The 22164-nt window shown below is 39.9% G+C and overlaps 1 protein-coding gene across 12 annotated transcripts in view; it reads left to right on the top strand.

Annotated features, from left to right (window-relative positions):
- Window positions 1-22164, top strand: part of IMMP2L (inner mitochondrial membrane peptidase subunit 2) — a 538968-nt gene that overhangs the window by 8644 nt on the left and 508160 nt on the right. For all 12 annotated transcript variants that reach the window (XM_074341010.1, XM_074341012.1, XM_074341011.1 and 9 more), the window contains exon 3: window positions 19176-19312. In XM_074341010.1, coding sequence (XP_074197111.1) covers window positions 19178-19312 — 135 coding nt within the window. In that variant the 5' untranslated portion in view covers window positions 19176-19177. The remainder of the gene's footprint in view (window positions 1-19175; window positions 19313-22164) is intronic.

Genomic DNA, 22164 nt, shown 5'->3' with positions numbered 1-22164 from the left:
GAAATTGTTGAGTGAGTGGTACAGATTTGTAGGTCATGCTTCTCCGTCTTGGATTTTATGTTAATGGAAACAAAGTGGGGCGAGTCAGCTCTGATCTTTCATCATCAGCAGCCTCATCTTTAACTCTCACTAGCGACAGTAATTGTTTTAAGCCCTTAGGCCAAGCAGCACATTACCTTGTTCTATCTTTCTGCAGCATTCTGTCCCACAACTGTTTAAAATTGATTTGTTGGATAAGTAAAAGTGCATTTGATATTTGAATCAGTTTCAAGTCTGGACACTTAAGTGCTGGTCTAGCTTCTAGTCAGTGATCTTGTTTTATTTTTTCAATTTTTATTAAATTTATTGGGGTGACATTACGTAGGTTTCAAGTGTACATTTCTGTAACGCATCATCTCTGTATTATTACATTGTGTGTTCACACCCCAGTGTCAGTGATCATTTTTTCAATTTTTATTAAATTTATTGGGGTGACATTGGTTAGTAAAATTACATAGGTTTCAAGTGTACATTTCTGTAACGCATCATCTCTGTATTATTACATTGTGTGTTCATACCCCATTGTCAGTGATCTTTTCAAAATTCCTGTTTGACTAGCTCACTGTAAGCAAATTTTTTACCTTAACCGAAGGACAGTTGTAAACCACAACCACTTTAAGGTAAAAAACTTGCTTAAATTGCCTAAAAGACCCTTTTTCACCTGTCCCTCTCCAGCATTTTTCTTTCTCTCTTTTTTTACTCCAGTCTTAGCACTCTGTAATCCAGTCAGAATAACTCATAGACAATGAATTCTTATTTACCTTGTCTTTCTCTCTCTCTCTCTCTCTCTCTCTCTCTCTCTCTCTCTCTCTCTCTCTTTTAAATCTGGGTCATATCTTCTCAATTTCTCAATCTCTAAACCTGCTCAAAGGTTGAGAGGCTACTGTGCCTTCTAGGTTGACTTTCCCTGCTGTGACCCCCCGATAGCCCAAAATTCATTGGATATCCTCATTTGTTTACCTTTGAATAATGTGGTAGACACTTACTAAATAGCTGTTGAATCAATGTGATCTCGAGTGGTTGGGAAAGAGCAGACAGATCAACTTGAACTGACTCTGAAGGAAGGGAAGGACCTTCAAACTACCAGATGTAGTTTTAACAGAGACAGTGGAAATACCTTTGTTCCTGAGTTTAGGACCAATGATGCACTATTTGGCTACCGTAAGGGACTGTGGGACATATAAATTGAGGTTACATTGTGAATGACCTAAATATTAGACTTAGTATCTATAAATAGCAGGGAGGGGATAATTGAAGGAGTTTTCACTAGGTACTCATGGGCAAACGTGTTTTAAAAAGATTAATCTGACAAGTGTATGGGATCAGTTGTAAAGTTGAGGGGATGATGAGAAGTAGACCAGTTGGGAAACTATAATTTACTTGCCAGGTAGTGAGGATTTTCACTACGATTATTTTGGGACTAGTAAGAGATGTTCAAAAAAACCACTAAAGAAAAGAGTGATACAGCTTGACTATGTGAAAATTATGCACTGGCAAAAACAGAATAAGACTAAAAAACAAAAAAACAAACCTATATCAAAAAGCAAAGACAAACTAGGAAAAAAATTTGCAGTTCATATCGTAGGAAAAGGGCTATTTTCATAAATATGTAAAAGATACCAACAACTGAATGGATGAAGATGAACCATCAAGTAGAAAAACAGACAAAGATATGAAGGCCATGAATAGACAGTTCATAATAAGAGGGATTCAAAATAAACCTTCAGTGAGATACCCTGTTTTTAACCGATCATATTGGCAAAGAAACAAATTTTGAAAACAGTGCTTTTGAGCGTATAGGGAAATAGGAAGAATCATCACTGCTAATGGGAATGTTAAGCTTTGCAGTTTTCCTTGGGACCAATTTGAAACTAGTTCTCAAAACTTAAAATACACATATCATTTGATTCCTCTACAGAAGTTAGCTGGCAGATCTTGTACTTGTGTGAAATAGTATATATTTAAGGATATTCTTGGCAGCAATTGGAAACAACTTAAATGCTCATTCTTGGGGGCCTGGATAAATAAATTATGGTACATATAGTGGAATATTTAGCAGTTGTTTAAAAGAATGAGGCAGTTTATATATACCGAAATGGAATAATTCTTCAGTCAAAAGGTAAGTCCTGAACAGTGGGTATTAGGTTACTATTATGAAGGAGAGTAAATTATGATCCATATTGTCTTATATAGGCACAGACCATCTCTGTAGGGAATTATAGGGGAAAAATGGAAAATGCTTCTGAGGATTGGAACTTGGTGGCTGGAGAACAGAGATGGGAGGGAGTCTTATTTTACATTGTATACCCCTTTTTAGATATTTTGAATTTTTCATTGTACAAAAAAATTGAAAAGGAAGAAACATATTCAACTCAAAGTGTATTTCTCTGTTACAGATAGCCAACTCTGAAAAATTAGGAAATAGAAAAATGTATTTAAAAAAGCACGCTGTGGTTCATATATCATATAAGGGGTTAATATCCAGAGTATATAAAAACTACCACTCAACAGCAAAAAACAAACAATGCAATTAAAAAATGAGCAAAGGACCTGAATGGATGTTTCCCCAAAGAAGACACTCAAATGGCCGATAAGCACTTGAAAAGATGCTCAAGCCTGGTCATTAGGGAAATGCAAATCCAAACCACATGAGCCACCGCTACCTCACACGCATCAGGGTGGCTTTATTAAAAACATAGACAGTAACAAGTGTTGTCAAGGATGCCTTGGAACCCTCGGGCACTCTTGGTGAGAACGTGAAGTGGTGCAGCCTCGGTGGAAAATCGTTCAGCAGCTCCTCAAAACATTGAATAGAATTACCATATGAACCAGTAATTCCACTTCCGGGTATCTACCCCCAAAGGTTGAAAGCAGCCTCTAAGACCTGTGTTCAAAGCAGCATTATTCACAACAGCCAAAAGCTGGGAGCAACCCGAGTGTCCGAGACAGATGAATGGATAAACGAAGTGTGATGAACTCCTGTACTAGCTCCAATGGGCTATTACTCAGCCTTAAAAAGGAAGGGAATTCTGACATGTGCTATATGATAGATGAACCTGGGGGACGTTATGCTGAACAAAATATAAACCAGACACAAGCCGACAAACACTGTATGATTCCATTCATATGAGGTACCTAATGTATTCAAATTCACAGAGACAGAAAGTAAAATATTGGGGCCAGGGGGAGGGAATGGGGAGGGATGTTGTTTAATGGGTATGAAGTTTCACTTTTGCAAGACAAAGGGTTCTAGAGATTGGTTGCATAACTGTGAATATACTTACCACTGCTGAACAGTATACTTACAAATGGTTAAGATGGTAAACTTTATATCACAATAAAAAATAGTGAATAACCCCTCCCGCCACCCCCCAGAAGAACCCTGTGGTAAAAACAGGGGAAATGAATATTCAAATAAATGGCTGTAATTCAGAATATAATGTAAGCATCCAAAATGAGGTACAAACAAAGCTTTGGGGGTGGGGGACACATGGCCGTGACGTCACAGAACACGAGGTGAGGTTCTGAGCTAGGATTAGGTCATGTGTTTCCAGGATGGGCTGGCGTGGAGAGAAATTCTAGGCCTTAGGAGCAGCACGCGTGAAGGTGCCGGCTGTGGGCCTGGCACAGAACGCGGTGACCCTGGAAGAGAATCAGGCCGGATTCTTGACGTCTGAATGTTGGGCCACAGAATTTGGACTCTCTGGTCATTCAGGATTTTTGAATGGAGTGGGGTCATGGTCTACATTTTAGAAAGATACATTTCTAGGAGAGGTGCAGAGAAGAAAAAGTGTGAGAAAACTTTTCTGATTGGCTTCTATTGAAATGCTTTGCCAGAAAAATCCAAAGGGAAAGATAGAGTCTCAAGGATTGCTCCTTGATTATGCAATAAAAAAAAAAAATGTAAGCGTGGTGATTGATCTGAAGCATGATTCTGTCTTGGGGGAGGTTTGCCATCTTATTAGCATTGATTTACGTATCTTTTAACAAATACACGATTGGATCTGAAGATAAAAGACTATGTTTGCTCTCATACAAAATTTAATTTTATGGTAATATCGACCACCTTGTTATTATCTTTGCTTATAATAGCTGACCGAGGAGTCTGTTGGTTGGAAAGCACGCTGTGGAGACGGGTCCCTTGGGACTGAGCAAGGATGCTCTTGTTGGCTCACAGAAGGCTCATCTTGGTCCTTTGCCGGATGCATATTTCTGTTTTAAAGCAAAGGAGTGTGGGTAAATTGGGGGAGAATTAGTCACACTAGTAGGTCCTACCAATTGTAGGAGGAGACTGGGGTAGGGTGACAGTGGTTACATCAGTTTTGATTTTGAAAAGTGGAGCATACAAGTATGGTTATGGATGTTTAAAAATGTAACTGCTGCAGAAAAAGTGGTAGTTTAAAATTAGTTGCAGTTTTTGTTTTAAAAATGCAGTTGATTTTTAAGTACTTAGTTCTGTATTTGCTTTTATATTTGCTGAAAATATTACATATGGATATTATGCTTATAACACTGTAAAATGTTTTTCTAGTATTAACTAAACGATTGTGGAAAATGTTACACTTTAAAGGTCGCGTTGATTTTGTGGCATTTCCAATTTTACATGTTATACATAGAGTTGAATTGGTTTAGCTCTCCTTTGAGTGTTTAAAGATCTGGATAATAAATGTAGAAGGGAAATTGCAAAAGGGCACAGTGTTTTGGAACGCACATATCTTTCAGCTTTCAGCTTCCTATTGTTTCGACCACGAACCTACAAATTCTAAGAGGCAATTCCGAGGGCCCAGAGGACAGCGGGATAACAAGGGTTTTCAGTGCTTAAGCACAAAGACAGCTCTACTTCTGCGTTTCTAGTAGTTGATGTTGTGCATACACTTGTGCTTTTCTTCCTTTTGTACCCCTTGCCCATTTGAAAATTTACTAGAAATTAATGCGACTTGAGCATTTACCTTTTCTGTAGTGAATGAAATGAAGTGTGTTCAGAACTCTGGTGCGAATTGCATGTGCTGTAATAGCAGGGGTGGAACTCGTCACTGTGTTTGCTGGGGGTGGAGGATAACGGCAGGCAGTGGAGTGGAGGGCTCCAGGGCACAGGCCATGGGCTCAGGTCACCTGGACCTGTGTGACCTTGGGAAGAGGACTCACGCCCTCTGCGTGTCAGTTTATACCTTTTAAGATGGGACAAAATAGGGTTAATGTAGTGATTCATTGAGATAATTAGAATAACAAAGTTTATTTTAATGTCACTAAAGTGATATACTATTTTCGACAATACATAATGAATGTTCTTTACTAGACTGAAATTTTTATTTCATTGGTTTCACAATAAAATTGTTTTCCATAGCATTTCTTTCTTTTTCCAAAAGAAATTCTTTTGGAATTTCATGCTTCTTTCAGAGTGTATAAATTTGATAATTTGTGGACGAGGGCTACTTTGATTTTGTGAGTGACCCATCAGTCTATCTTTATAAAAAATGAAACAAAACTTCACTGTAGTGTTATTCAAAAACTTTTATGTGACTTTAATATTTGTACTGAAGTTCACACCCTAAATGAAGCAAAATAGGGGTATCATTTTGGCCAAGGAGAAATTATGTTTTAAACATTTCCTGGAAGATTTTGTTACATACATTCACTTCTAAAACTGACTTTTCACCTGTGATTTTATGATGGTTCTTTCTCCTAGACATGTACGGAAAGGGGAAATTTTCACCCTTTTTAATTACTTGAATAACACATTACGTGGCTAGGGAAAAGTCTGTGGGTAATATGCTTAGTCTTTTTGCAGAACAAAGCTACATTAGGTTCTGAAAAACAAAAAAAAAGGTTCTTTATTATTCAGAACTGATAGATACTAATTTAAGTTTCTTTAAATTTCTACATGGTTCATATATTTTTATGTAGCTCATATATTCCCTAAAATCTATCAAAATTCTTACTGGATTTTCTTTCTAAGCCATTTACTGTAACTGCCGCTGTCATGCACCTTAATATCATTTGATGTTGATGAGACAAAACACGTTTCTTACAAAGTTGAAAAGACCAGGGAATTATTCTCAGGGCCACTGAGCTGTCGATTAAGTTGAAAACAACCTATTTGGTGACCAGTATGAACATAACTTAGTGTTATTTATTATTACCGGTGCTTATTCGCAGACGGGGTGCTTAGCTTTGATGCTGGAAGTGGGAATGGATATATTAGAAGTTTTCCCAAGGGTGTGTGTTACCCTGTACAATCCGACCAGCCACTCGCTGCGTTTGCTGATTGTGCGTAGGTGTGAAGTACAGAGCAGACAGGAAGCGTAACGGTGTCATCGTTAGAGGAGGACACGATTTCATGAGCATGTCAACCTTGCAGCAGAAGTCAGAAGCGGTCTCGGAGCACAGACGCAACACTGATGGTGACGACGGGACAACACCTAGGACTGACTGGCCATTTTAGGAGTGAGGGGAGGGGCCGTTCCTTGGATTTCCGGTATGAAGGGAAGAGGCCTGAAGTTAGACTCATTGATTGCTGGAGCAAAGAACCTTGGGGATAATCTACTCAAGTAGATGAATTAATTGCCTCGTCACTGGCATACTGTGTTTCCCTGAAAAATAAGACCTAGCCAGACAATCAGCTAAATTGTGTCTTTTGGAGCAAAAATTAACCTAAGACCCGGTATTATATATTATTATATTAATATTATATGACGTTATGTTATGTTATATTATATTAAGACCCGGTCTTTTATAGTAAAATAAGACCGGGTCTTGTATTAATTTTTGCTCCAAGAGACGCAGTAGAGCTGATTGTCTGGCTGGGTCTTCGTTTCGGGGAAACACAGTAGCTAGGACTTGAATCCAGGTTTTCTGACTCCTAATTTCATACTGAGCGTGGCAAGAGGAGATGAGGTGTAGCACTGGGTGGATGGTTTGGGGGTGACACATGCATGAGGGCTGTCAGATGATGGGGTGTCTCCCAGAATGGCCTGCTCTGGCCAGGCAGTGGCTCACGTAGGCTCCTGACTGGCATGGAGTGTCTGACACAACCAAACCCAACTCTGTCCATCAACACTGTAAGTGGGTGTCAATATAAAACCCTACGTAAAATTAAACAAGCAGCTAATTTCATTTTAAGAAATTATTAAAGTGAGATGAGGTATGTGTTTGCAGTATGTAAAACATAGAGACGTTTAGTACCTGCAAGTGCTGAGCAGAATTCTAAGACCTTTAGGTGACACAGAGAAGGGTGAGACATGGCTCTTCCCTTTAGGGCTTCCCATCCAGCTGGGGGCTGGGCTTAGCTATAAAAAGGTCGCTAACAACACTGGGTGCCAGGTGAGGGTGTGGCCAGTACATGCCAGAGGGGTCTGGAGCTGGAGGACGGCACTGTGGGTTACAGAGCGGGTTAGGTTTCCTGCAGCAGAGGAAGGTTAGGTGGCTGCTTCCCCGCGCCCCAGATCTTATGAGTAATGATGTCTGTTCAGCCCTGCAGCTTTCAGAGTCTCCTAACTTGCTAAGTTACCGAGCTGGGAGTATGTTCAGGCGTCTCCCTGACTTCCAGTCAAGGACCATGCAGGGGCCCCACGCTGTTGTGCTTGGCACGGCTGAAGGTTTCTGTTAGCGACGATCCCATTTCTGCTTATCCTGCCTCAGCAGTGTCTTCACCAGTAGGTCGAGTCCTCCCCACTGGTCTTGTGAATGTTGGGTGATGGAGCAACCCCTGGCTTCAGTGACCCTCTTCCCTTTTTGTGTCTTTATGGTGAATAACTACAATTGCTAGTTAAATGTGAGCTTGATGAATTTTTTTTGTGAGGTGATTTTTTTTTTTTTACTAAGAAATTATTAAAGTGAGATGAGATATTAGTTTGCAGTACATAAAACATAGCAGTAGCTGGCATTTATAGTGGGCTTTTCCATGGTTCAGTTAGATTACTTTGGCATTTTCTGTTATGAATCATTGACTTGGAGATTGGTACATAAATAATGCCCTTAAACATTACAAGATAAATATAGAAACAGCTGCATCAGAGAATAACTATGCTTCTCAAAACCCATGTTTTCCCTCTACGTGGATATTTCTGTGATCAAATTTTCACCATCAGCTGATTCCTACCAAACTGGTACCTAACAAACACACAGGGGTCCAACCATTGTATACTAGGACTAATGATAATTAATACAGCAATGTGCATTTTAAATATTTCAAATTCACAAACTTTTCATTTCACTACTGGATCCCAAATTCACATGACAGTTGGATATGCAGATACAATAGTCAAAGAATAGTGGAAAGCTTTATTTACTCAGCTCAACAGTTATACTCTGGAAATTATGTAGAAGGATATCGATAAATTGAAAAGAAATTTTGTACTTGCAAGGGACCTTTATTACTAACATATACCTGAGAATGATCCCAAAGGAAACCTGTTTTAAAATAATAGTTTGTGTTTTATTGGACATCAATTTAAAAAATACTTTCATAGTATGACCTACACTAAATTATATTAGCACTACTTGATTCAGCTTTTGAGGAGAAATACCAGTTTTTTAATACTGCCCAGTTTCAGGAACTAAGCAAACCCAAAGGTATTTTCAGTGGTTTATAATCATTACCAACATTAATTACTTAGGTGATCAATTGCCAATATTTCGCCAGTAGGGAGACCTTCAGACAGGCCCCCGGGTCCTTTTGATGTGTTTACATTTCTCCTTCCCCCAACCCCAGCTGAAGGTATATAATTAAGAACTATGTTCAGCATTTAATGGGATTAAAAGAAGGTGGGAGGAAACTTTTGGAGGTGATGGATATGTTTAAGGAATATAATGTGGTCATTGTTTCATGAATGTATACTCATCTCCTAATGCATTAAGTTGTATACATTTAGTATATTCAGCTTTTTGGATGTCAGTCATACCACAATAAAGTGGTTTCAAAAAAGGAAAGATCGTGGGTGAATTGCAATGGTGCGCAATGTGGGTTCAGTATGAACTGCCTGTGTTCAGAACTCATTTAAAAGAAGCAAATCTGTCACACACACACACACACACACACACACACACACACACAGTTAATTGGATTAGTCCCTCCTCCACCCACCAGTTGGTGCCTGTTTAATTCTGTCTTGTTTAGATTTTGAGTGTCAAGTAGGGCAAGACCATTTCTTTTTCTTTATGTATATAATATGTAATAAAAATGTGTAGTATAAATCAAGACGATTGAGATTGTTTTGTCCTGTTTTTTACATTTTGAAGTAAAACAAAGTTTAATCTGCCTTTTTCTTTTCCTTTTTTTACTCTTGAATATTTCTCTACCTCTTTGAATTTTACTCAGAATAGCATAGGCATTTCTCTATTTATGCCATATTTGATTTCTGAAAAAGTCTTTAATTCTGCAGTATGATGTCCTACAAGTGCTATGGCTTGTAGGGAAAATAGCATTAGAAACAGACGATTTGAAACCAGTGGAATTTTGTAAACAGAATAAACATAAAAAAATGACAATAAATTATAATAAAAATGGTTAAATCTCAACTGGCATTTACACTGATTATCACAGTTGGTCTTAAGCAGCCTTAAAACCTACTTTTCTTACTTGAGTTAGGGCCCATTAAAGTCATCCATTTCTCACAAAGACTAATTTCATCAACGTTAAAAATCTGATCCAGGTGCTGACTTACCAGTTTTATTTTGAACACGGGAAAATATTGTGCATTTCTTCATCTGTGCTCAGCTCCCTCAGATAGTGGAGGTCTTGAAGCCAATGAATGAGACTTCAAGTCTGAGAAAACTTGCTCTAGATGGGATCAAAACATTTGTGTGCTGGGGAAAATGATGTGTGAGCTAACACAACTGACATTGTTTTCCTGCTTAGGAGCTGATAGGTTGAAAGGTGATATTTTGTTTTCATTTGTATTTGTTTTGTTACCAGTGTGGTTGAGTATCTTTTTATATCTTTATACACTCTCCATATTTTCTTTCAGTAAAATGACGTCCATGTATTTTACTCAATTATCTCTCAGAACATTTGTCTTTTTTCTTATAATTTGTAAGAATTGTATACTTTTAGTGATATTAAACCTTTGGGATTAATATAACAATTTTTAATATCACGCTGATTATCTTTTAACCTTATTTATGGTATGTTTTGATTTTTATGTCATCAAATCTATCAGTATTTTTCTTTTACTGATAGATTAGAGTTTTGTAAAATGTTAAGAAAAGCCTCTTTTCACCCCTGAAAGATTGTTTGCCTTTATTTTCTTGTATTTTATTATTTTTTACTTGTAATGTTTAATCTTTGAATTATGTGGAATTTATCTTTCTATAATGAGTTATATAAATACCCACGTTTGATTTTTTTCCCTCTCCAAATTGCAGCTAGTTATTTCAAAATCATGTGTTAATTCAAACCTCTCCCCCTCAATGGGACTATTTTTGTCATGTACCACGTTTCTTTCTGTCTTTGGATCTTTTCTGGTTTTACTATTTTCTTAGTTATTTCTGCAAAGTAAGTTACCCCCTAACTCAGTGGCTTAAAACACTTCTTATCTCTCACAGTTTCCATGGGTTGGAAATGTGGGAGCAGCTCAGCTTCACAGTTATACTCGTTTAGGGTCTCTCTTAATGTTGAATTTACGGTTTCAACCCAACCCAGGTCCTCTGAAGGCGTCCCTGAGAAGGGAGGCTGTGCCTTGCAGGCGGCTCACTCACATGGCTGGCCAAGGTCACGCCGGCTGTTGAGGGGACAGGGGAGGGGCCGGTCCCTTTCTAGCTGGGCCTCTGCCAGGGCTGGTTGTCCTCAGGAGACGGTGCTGGCTTGCCTGCAGGTAGTGACCCGGACAGAGCCAGGAGGAAGCTGCCCTCCTGACGGCCGGCCTCAGAAATCACACAACATCACTTACGAAATGCCACGCTGTTTGCCGGGAACACGTCACCAGGTGGAGCCCACCCCTAAGAAGATGGGAATTAGTCTCCTCGTTTTGAAGTGGGGCCTGTCAACGAATGTGCAGGAATGTTTCAAAACCACTGCAGCCCCCTTTGTTCTGTCCCTATACATACGACAACTTCTGCACTAGTATCACACCTTTTCATATAGCGATTCATGTAGAGTCGTGTCAGACTGATGGAGTGTCACATAATGCTATGCTGTTCTGGATTTGACAGCCATTGGCTCGTACTGGTTGAGTATCTAAACATAGACACAAGATAATATTGATAAGTATCCGGGGACATTTTAAGTTGCTTTATTTATTTCCCCAACTTCTGAGACTTCTTTGGAATTGTGTAGCCGGGACCATTGTATTTCATTGCAGACACCTGTTTACAGCATTGAAAAATATATATTCTTTTTTTCACACAATTTCAGACTTCCATGAGTTATTTTAAATGCTCTGACTGGCAGATACATTGTAACTTCAGGGCATTGCATGTTGATGAAATTTCACAGGTATCTTAAACAGAATCTTCTAATCCCCCACCAAGCGGGCAGAGTGAAATGAAGGCCTTTGTGTGTGGGGAGCCCTCTGAGTAACCTGTCAGCTCCGCCTGCTGTGAGGCTCCCTGCACCTGCCGTGCCCAAGACCTGGTGCCTAGAGCTGAACTCCATCTGCTTTAGTCTCCAGGAGAACCCTCTTTGTACTCTGACCTTTTGGCTGCCAGTATTTTTTTTTTTCCATGTTGCCAGCCTGACCTTTGTTGCCATTTTAATAAGTGTGTGTGCCACGTGCACTGGCACTTACTGGGACCTTGGAAGGCACTGGAAAGGGCCATAGCCACTTATTGCAAAGTCATCGGCTTTCACCTGAACTTGGGCAAGCCTTCCCGTCTGGCCTGCATCTTTATCCAGTACTGAGCTGGCACTGCTGCTGTTGCAGCGCCCTGTGGATGGGCAGCTGCCAGAGACGGACTGTGGGCAGCCTTCCATAACTTCCAACCATCGTTTGGACAGGTTTTGTTTTGACAGACTAATCAGAGCCTTACTGTCTTCCCTGCTCACGGAGCCTGGGTTTCTAGTTGTTACATTTGTCATTCTGTGAAGAGTAATTAAGAGTCCCTGGGCTGGCCATACGTTTGCGGATCACACTGTGTTTCCCAGTCCCATCTTTCTGTGAGTTTGCCTTTCCGTCTTTGCCCCTGTAGGGTCTGGTGGCTGTGGTTATTTTGAGAAAGCTTCCTGTTTCCTATTCCCAAAGCTGATCAAAGGAAGAGCCATGTTTTTGCTCTTGGTCTCTTGATGTGAATTTGAGTGGATGCGTCGTATTCACTTGCAGGTGCATGTGGACTGCTAAAGACAGCAATGCAGGTGAGGCAGGAGGAGCAGAGCCCAGGGCAGGATTTTCACGGGACTCTGAAATCATGTTCTCTGAAGAACTAGCCTGTTTCACTTGCTGTGGAGGCATAAATGAGACCCTTCTACAATTTATAAATCAGGCAGAAGCAGGGTTGCTGGGGAAGGTGATTAAGAAATGCGTACGGAAGCCGTGTCCGACAGCTGTCTGAACTAGGAGGTAGCGAGACAGGTAGGGAGCAGCCAAGCTGACTCCTCAGCTGGCTGTGCTCCAGGAGTCACGTGTCACACAGCCTTTCCAGGGAAATTTTCCCATTACTTAATTATTGCCTGCTGTTCACTGTCCAATATTTTTCACTTTCCTTTGTTTAGGTTCTCAATGTTATCATCATTTTCCTATGTCCCCCTATCTTGTTCCTATTTCTTAGTTTTGATTTTTGAAGGGTTTTGAGAATTTTTTTTTTTTTTTTTGAGGATGCTTTGTCTGTTTACAGGCTCACTTAATTTTTTTTTTTTAAAAAGCCAATTTCACACATAGCCTAAATGCTAAATAATGTGGTATTTTCTTTTTCACTGTTCAGTAAGTATGCTGATACTGAAAATGTGTTCTTTGGCCAATTAAAAATCTCATTGCTTCAGGAATAAATAGGTTTACGGTGAAATGGTACAAAGTCCTCTAACTGATTTGTTTGGGTTGTGGGTAAGTTCATGGTCGTTCCACTTACACATGTATTTAAGTTGCCATGTTGTTAGCTTAAATTGAGTATTGCCCTTAGCTTTTACTTAGCAACAGCAGTTATGCTTTTCTATTAAATTGGAAAAAAAATACCGAGTACAGTGTTGAAATACAAGTTTTGTAGTTGTTACAGTTTAAACCTTACCAAACTTTTCCTTGCTAATGGTTATTATTTAATAGGATTTTTCTCATTCTATAAAAAGCTATTCATTGTCCTGTTAATTTTCATGGTCCACTATTTTTGCAGACTTTATGGCATTTTGATAGCTGAAATGTGAGATCGGGCCTTAGTTGTAAATGCGGTCAAATGGAGTCTGTATGGAGTTAAAGGATCATTTATAGGGCGAGGGTGGCCTGAGCCAGATCTGAGAGAGACCTATGTGTTGTGGATTTTGTTTCTTACAGTTTCCAAAGCTATTGGCGTCATGAAGATTTTCATCTTGCTAGGAGCAAAAGAAAGCAAAATGAAAAATAAGTATTAAGCCCAGTCTTATTCCTCACTTCTTGTAACACATGTCCTGTTCCCTGGACTGGCCAGCGTTCTCACAATCTCTCGTAGGCATATGTACCTTTTCATCTCATAATCGTATTTCCCTCTTGTCTGAGGCACCAACCAAGTGTAATTTATCCTTCTTCTAGTTCCCACATTTTAAACATACAGAAAAGTTTTAATAATTTTATGGTGAACATTTTTAAACCTACCACCTACCTTCTAATTCATTTTCCCCCAGCTTTTCTCATGAAGTTGTTTCTTGTAATTCCAGTACTTTATTCTCTCAGTGACTATTATATGAATTATTCCTGTGGTCCAGTTCTGACACTAAGTCGTATTTTTCCTTTATTCTGCTTTAAAAAAAAAAAAATCTCAAAATACCTAAGATGGTGCTAGTGGTGGCATTCTGTAATTCTTGTTAATTGGCTAATATCCAGAAATATGATAGTCCCTAGCCGCTCACATCTTAAAACAAGATTAGGTTTAAAGCAGAATAAAACTATCATACTACGTATCAGGTGTCCCATTACCTAGCAGACGGGCTTGATGGCTTGTGTTGTATGTAGTGGACACCCTTCAGTCTCTGACCTTTTTGATTTGCAGTTGCCTGTCCTCTTAGACACCGGCTAATGCTTCCATCTGAAGAAACACCTTTTATTTGATGATCTATTTGATGATTTAAATATGCCTGACTTCAATATGTCAGCTTTCACCCCTCTTCTCAGTCTCCAGAGGCTCATCAGGTTCCCAGTAAAATGTGACGATTCTCGCTGTCCAGCAGTTTTAGGTCAAGATCGAGGGCTCTTACCTTCATCCGACTACCTGTGTTGCTTTTCTTATTAGGTATCTTTGTCAGAACATGACTCCCATTATGTGTAACCCCACTACATTTCTCCCTTTACTAGTTTTCGGCCAGATTTTCTTCATTCTTTAATTTTTCTTACCATTTTGTCCTTCCTGAACATTTTCGAGTGGCAACTGCAAAGTCAGACATGTTAAAAGAGAAAGAATTTGATGTTGGAGTTCACATTCTGAAGATTGCCGATTGTCTATTTTTATAGTATTTACTTATAATGTGAAAGGGGTAAGGTGGCCCTGAGAAATGCTGTTTCAAATTGATTTCCATGGATCAGTTTCCCGGATATGCTTCCGGTGGAAGCAGAATTGCTCTAGTTCATCAGTTATTATGTTTCCCTTGCACAGGCTGTGGCTGTGTTTGCAGAGTGGGGTTGGGGGTCCCGAGAGCTCCTGGGGAGGCCCACAGAGGAGGGGAGTCTGATCATGTGTGGCCGTCTCCTTACTCCTTGTGATCTTCTTACACGTCGCTCTGGGAAGGAGCTACGACTGGGTCTGTCTTTCTTTTTGGTGTCTGTCTTAGCATCGTGTCTAGCACACAGTAGGCACTTCATGTAGAAAGAGTGAAAGTGCAAGCTGCACGTGGCCAAGGCCCACGCCTGCCTTGCTCTGCACTGTGTACTCACCCCTCAGCACGGTTCCCGGACACATAGTGTGATCAATAAGTATAGATTGAGTGCATCAGGAATTGGGTGTCAGGTTTGCTTGGACCCCTGCTGTTGTATTCTCTGACATTCATAGTTTGATGTATAGTTTGAGTATGTAAATAAAATCTTGACTTGGTTATCCAATTGTGCGGGCTTCTTATGTGATGGAAAGGTTACATCTTATATAAGGTGCTGCTGTGTGACTTATTATTTCCTCTTACCTTCAAATCTCCCACACGGTGTTTAAAATCGTTTTTATAATTAAGATGAGGGGTATTTATCCCCCGGGTTTCTGTGGATAAGTGATTTGTGCAGGATCGCATCTAAACAAGTTTAAGAGGGATCCTAGATGGATTCGTGCGCGATCAAACCCTAGCGAGTCCTGAAAGAGTCGTCTACAGCGCAGGTCCATGTGTGCGGAGGTCAGCCTCACCAAGACACTTCCACCCACACGTGCTCTATCCAGGTGACAAGGATGAATCCAGCTCAATTTGAAAGCTTGTTTACTTAAAAATGTTCTCAGTTTAAGCACCGTGCCAATGAGCCAGGCACCTACTACTTAAGTAAGGATTTTCTCATGAGCAGTGTTATAAACTTAATTGACTTGTGTGCTAGAAGAACGAGATTACTGATAATCATTATTTCCTTTTTGCTGGGAATGATTTTAGCAGCACATGGTAATTGCTGAAAGGAAATTTTCTCAGAGGAAGCAGACACTAGGCGCTATAATATGGTCGTTTTAAACACTGACGGGGCGGACAAAAGACCACTGATTCTTTGGCAGTTTATACAGAAAAGTGAATGCGTTAACTTTACCCAAAAGGGAATGCCACAGAACTTGAACGTTTTATTTGTATGGCTTGACATAGAAATGTCATGCTCATGTCTTCATTTATGTATGGTGTCTTTAGTATTTTAGTGATAGTTTGAAACTTTTGAAAGGGCTTTATTTTACTATGAGGCATACGTGTCCCTCACCATGCAGGTAGGCCCGGACCAGGCTGAGACATTTGAGCCTCTAAGAGCAGTGACCACATGTTTGCAGGTAGCTCTGTTTCTCCCCTTGGCTTGGGGCCCAATCTGCATACCTTCAGGTGGGCACACCTCCCACGTGGCCTATGAGAATCTCTCAGTAGAAAAACCTGTCCTGGCTTTGTGGTGTGGGACACGGCAGCAGTTCCCTGGTCTGCAGGGGAGTTGTGGGAACGAGAAGTGTAAGAGCAACGGCTTCCAGGTCTTTCCCTATGTTTATGCGTAAAATGTTCTTTTATAGAATTTGTACAGGGTTCCAGCTTCTTTGTTTCCCTTTTCACCTGGTTGCTTAATAAAAGCAGAGTCTTCTTTTCTTTTCTGCACTTAAAGTCTCCAACCTAAAAGGCAACTTCAGATCACTTCTTGGCCTGGGTGCTTTTCTTTTTTCAGTATCTGCTAGAGTCCTGGAGAAACAATTGAAAAACTTAGAGAAACACAGAATGTTGGGCATAGAAAGGAACTTAGCTATTGAATCTAACACCTTTCTTTTTACAGATGAGGAATCTGAGGCCCAGAAGTGACTTCATCAGACATGCAGCTGGGTAGAGGCCACCTCAGGGCCCCTGATTCTCCTTCTGGGGTGACAGAGTGACTCACTGAAGTAGCAGTACATAGGAGAGTGTATATTGGGAAAGAAGGGGAGGCTCACAATTCTGGGAATTTAAATTTAGTGCAACTTATGTTAATGTTTCTTTCTTTCTTTCTTTTTTTTTCCTCTGAATTTACATTGTAATCATGCTACCTTCTAACTGGAATGGCTGTGGCATAATCATTCACATTTGAAAGCTTTCCTAGTCTTTATCCTGCAAGCACCTCTACTTATTTAGTGAAGGTCCGTGCATTCAGAGCACAAGGAACAGCAAAGACATTTATTACATTTTGTCTTATGTTTGCTGCTTTTATTCTAAGAGCAGCCAACGATGTGTAGAAGCATGGTTTGCTATTTGCATTGGTCCTGTTTTTTGTTTGTTTGGTTGTGTTTTTTTGAGTTTAAATCCTCTCATATAAGCCTTTTTGACCTAATCATTAAAATATATGAGGTACGATCAAACAATACAGTGAATGCTGCTGCCGAGGGCCATCCAACGGAAAGGCAGGATCTTCAATATGGGAAGCGGCACATCGAGCCTTGGTAACAGTGTGTGACAAGTTTCAACTTGTTTAGTGCAGTCAGTCAGGTGTGAGCTACGGTTGAGAGAAGGTGTGTTTTAAAGTGTGCCGTAAATCATCCTTCATCATGACAACACTCCGAGTCACACATCGCTTCTGGTACAGCAATTTTTGTCAAATAAAAACATTACGATGTGTCCCCATCCACCTTATTCATTGGATCTGGCACAGTGTGACTTCTGGCTCTTCCCAAAGTCAAAATGATTCAGGACATCGAGGTAGTCATGACAGCAACTAGAGACACTCACGAAAGAGGACTTCCAGAGCCGCTTCAGAAAGTGGCCAGAACGATGGGATAAGTGTGTCCAAAGTGAGGGGGAGTATTTTGAGGGGAGTTGATAACAATGTGTCTTTCACTGTAATACATTTTTTAATTTAAACATTCACCATATTTTGTAATCACACCTCTTATAGTCTTTCCTCCTTTGTCATAGATTAATTCACCATGTAGGCATGGGTTTATTTCTGGGCTCTCTATGAATATATTTCTCAGTCTTTTTCCTTTCCTATCTTCTTGTCTATTTTTGGCTTCTTTTCATATCTGTAATATTAATATAGTCACAACAATGCTTTCATTGGTAGTGTAATTTGGGAACTGAAAAATGAAAAGCCTAAATAATGTATGCCTTTCGGGTATATACTTGGTCTGAATTGTGTTTCTAGACCCTTTTGGATCTGCTTCAAGAGGACAAGAAATCTTAGATTGTCTTGGAAACAAATTGACCTGTAGGTTTCGGGCTAAACAAGCCTTGTGATTATGTTAGGGAAGGTTCCAGTTGCTCTGATCTAATGGCACACTGTAAGGAGGAAGGAGAGGTCAGGAGACCTGTATCCTCTCTCCTTCCTTCCCCCACCCCCTTTATCCTTCCTTCCAGTCTTGGGTAGGACATAAGGCTTATGTAAGTAAGACAGTGAACAAACTGCTTATTTATCTTTCCCTGCCAAGAGGATTCTTCATCTGTTAGACTGTGTTTGCCTCCTTTTGGTCCGGTTGGGTAGCATTTCTTGATCTCTGTTTTGTTTGTCATTGCGTGAGAGAGTTGAGGGATTGCCATATCCCTTGAAAATCTGAAAATTAATCAAGTGGTTATAGGGTAAGTAAGGGTTGGTAATTACCTGTATCAAATTCATATGAGGTGATTTTCTCTCCTTGATCTATCATAGATTTCACTGTTGTATTAGAATCAATATGGCTGCTATAACACGGGCCCACATAGCACTGGTTTAAACATGATGGAGAGCGACTTATCTCTCATTTAATAGTTCAAGTGTAAGCAACCCAGGGCAGTTCCAGTGCCTCCATAGTGCTGGGGATCTAAGACCCTTCTATTGTGTTCCTTTGCCATCTTTAACTCGAGATGGCTATTCCTGCTCCTACCACTACCTGATTATCACGTGTATCATAAAATGCACAGCAGAAACGCGAGGCCATATTCATTTTAAGGGCACAGTATGGAAGTATATTATTTCTGCTCATAAGCCATTCATCAAGCCTAGTCACACGGTCACACGTAGCTGCAAGGGAGGCTGGGCAGCGTGTCCCACTAAAACTCCTGTTACTGTAGAATAGAACAGGTATGAAAGATACAGGGAGCATCTTCACCATAATCATCAGCAGGAAAGGATTTACTTTTGGAATTCTTTTTTTTTTTTCTAACTTACTGCTTTGTGAGGAGCAATTTTCTACTGAAGTTATCAAGTGGACTTGAGCTCCTGAAAAGAGTTAATCTGAGTGCATATATTTGCCTTTGGGATTTTAAGTCAGATTTATTACAGTGGTTACAGGGATGAGTGCGAAATAAGCTATGAGGTTGCTTTTCCTTAACTCTTATTTTTCTTAAGCTGCTTTCTCTGTCTTTCTTTTTAACCATTTTAGACATTTATTTTATACTTAATTTCATACTTGTTTTCTATTTTTTTTTTTTTTTTCAGGTATGGCACAGTCTCAAGGCTGGGTGAAAAGATACTTCAAGGCCTTTTGTAAAGGCTTTTTTGTGGCAGTGCCTGTGGCAGTGACTTTCCTGGATCGGGTTGCCTGTGTGGCAAGAGTGGAAGGGGCATCAATGCAGGTGAAAATTAACATGACGCCATTCTTTAAAGCACATGCTTCATTGTTTCTTTTTTTTTTTTCAATTTATTTTTTAAATTTATTGGGGTGACAATTGTTAGTAAAATTACATAGATTTCAGGTGTACAATTCTGTATTACATCATCTATAAATCCCATTGCGTGTTCACCACCCAGAGTCAGTTCTCCTTCCATCACCATATATTTGAGCTTCATTGTTTCTCAAGCAGTAGAAATGAGATTTCTCTATCTTAGTATTGTGCTGAGAATGGGCAGGTTTTAAAAAGACCTTGTACTGAAGTTTAACTAAATTTCCTTATCAGATCTTTTAATGCAGTCATAAGCAGAGGAGAGGTAAATAATGTAAGCATCAGATTGTTCCTGGTATCTGTAGTTTATTTTTTTTAGGAGTTGTAAATGGGGATGCTAAAGAAATTTTACTAAATGACATCATTTCCTGTGGATATGGTATGGGATGTTAAGATATTTTAATTATGCATATTTGAATCCACACTTAAATATCGCTTAATATATATATATATATATATATATATATATATATATATATATATATCAGCATGGCTACTGTAACACACACACACACACACACACACACACACACACACTCTTCTGGTAGGTAGAAAAGTCTGGAGCACTGGTCCCAGATATCCTAGTGTGTTCTTTAAGCACGAAGCTGACTGGAAAGACTAAATGCAGTTTATATTGGAAGAACTTTGGAGTGGAGATTTCCACAAGTTATATGCAAATGGTCTTCTGGAATAACTTAGAGAAAACATTGTTCTTAAGTTGATGTCTAGGGCCTAGGTTTTTAAGTAAGTTTATGCAATTAAGAAGAATTTGCATATTGTAATATGGTGTGTTTTCTTCTGTTATTGGCATGTATTAAGTCCATGCATTGTGCTAAATAGCCTTGCAAAGCAAATAAGTACAGTGAATATGTAAACTTCCAAGAGCTAAAAATTATACAGAGAATAACGAGTTTATTTCATTTTTTCTTTCTGTTTCAGTTAGAACTAAACAGACATCAGCTTTGAGCAGTTAGAATGAATTTGCTTTTTTAAATTGTAATTATTGTATTGAAAGCCAGATTTCTTCTTGAGTTTTGGCAGTCAGTTGAGGTCCTTAGAGTGTGTGTTCTTTGGGAAGTTGGAGCTCTAAAGCAGGGCTGTCAATATTTACTTCTCCTCCCTTCTGTGGGCAGGGGGTTCGGAACCCACCCGTCATGTCTCAGATTCCCTCCATAGTGGGCTCACCACCCCAAGCAACCGGTTACTTATTTTGAAAGCAAAAATATTTTATTGCAGGGGTAGGGGAACCATAAGCTAAGGGAAATACAGGTATTTGGCTTTATTCCTAAATGCAGTTTAATACATTGAACACAAATTGGGTTTTATATTTCCTGCCTTTTTCATTTTGAATTCCTAGTGGCCTCATCTTAGACCCAATCCTTCGGGAAAGCTAGGCTTCGTTGGCTGAGCTTTTGAGTCAGGACCATCATAGGAGATTAAAACTAGCTTATTTACAGCTCCCCAAGTCCCCTTTTTGGTCCCTTGGACCCCCCTGAATCCATCAACGAACAGGTATGTATCATTTGGTAACAAATAATCACGTTGATAATGATTTTCTCCAGTTTCAGTAGTGCCGTCTTGCTACACGACCATTACTATCCTGAGATGGATTTTTTCCAGAAAGTGAAAACTCCTGACCATGAATCTGATGATATTCCAGAAGATCACATGACAGTCTTAGTACCCCCAACATTCAGGTTTTAAGCCCAGCACTTGCCCACTGGTCATCTAAGTTCATGACTTGTGCTAAGAGGAAATTTACTAACTTCACTAAAATACAGGAAATTGACAATATGATGAATAGACAAGGCTTAACTTCAGTGAAGAAAGTGTTATATAGTGTCATTCTGAAATGCCAGTCTGTCCACTAACAATGACTAACACCACGTCTGCTGCAGCTGCGGTAGTTCTCCTCTACCTTACCCCCAAGAAGTCAAATTTGCTACCTTGCAGTCGGTTTGGTGTATTACATAGAATGTCCTTGGCTACTGGTTACAGAAAAACAGCTTGGGTTGACTTAGCTATAAGGCAAATTTATTGGTCGGCATATTGTGTACCCAGGAGGAGGCAGGAGGGTGGCAATCGTAAGGGACGGACAACTGGAACGAGGGACCTCAGTGCTGCCAGGGTGCTCAGTCTCTCTGCTTCTCACGTCTGCTTCTGTCGGCATCTTGGCTTAGTTTTCGCAGACCAGCTTTCTTCACAATGCAGGACACATGGCTGCTGGCAGCTCTCATGCCTTCAGATGCCCAGTTTCATCACCGCCTGTGGGAAATCACGCCTCTTGCCTTCATTTCACTTTGAAAACTTTTGGGGAGGGACTGTGATCGGTTTAGCTCGGGTCACATGCCCTTATCTATACAAGTATAGACCCACCTTGGCCAGCTGGGTAGGGGGCCAGGGTTGGCCCAACGTTGGACATGGGCACCCATCTAGCCCGTGGACAGTCTGAGTAAGAAAATGACAGCATATACTTGAATGACACTGTTCCTTGGGTGTCCACAGTGAGATAGGGGTAACGTTTCTCAGAAGAAGTGGTGTGTGTGAGCTGTTTTCAGAATAAAAGGGGAAAGGTTATTCTGGGTAGAAAGGAAAGATGTGTATTGATGACAGCTGTGTCCATTTTTAGGGATTTTAGACTCTTTCTAAGTATAATAGATAATTTATTGACAATTTCATTAAATGTCACTAAGTCATCCTTAAAATTCTTTAGGAGCAGAAATCGTAAGAAGGAGTGACGGGGATTCATTAACTCGGCATATTTA

The sequence above is a fragment of the Rhinolophus sinicus genome, linkage group LG09, assembly GCF_036562045.2.
Source record: "Rhinolophus sinicus isolate RSC01 linkage group LG09, ASM3656204v1, whole genome shotgun sequence".
In the NCBI taxonomy this organism is placed as follows: Eukaryota; Metazoa; Chordata; class Mammalia; order Chiroptera; family Rhinolophidae; genus Rhinolophus; species Rhinolophus sinicus.
Note: the sequence above shows the minus strand (reverse complement) of the source record. Positions and strands in the feature narration are given on the sequence as shown.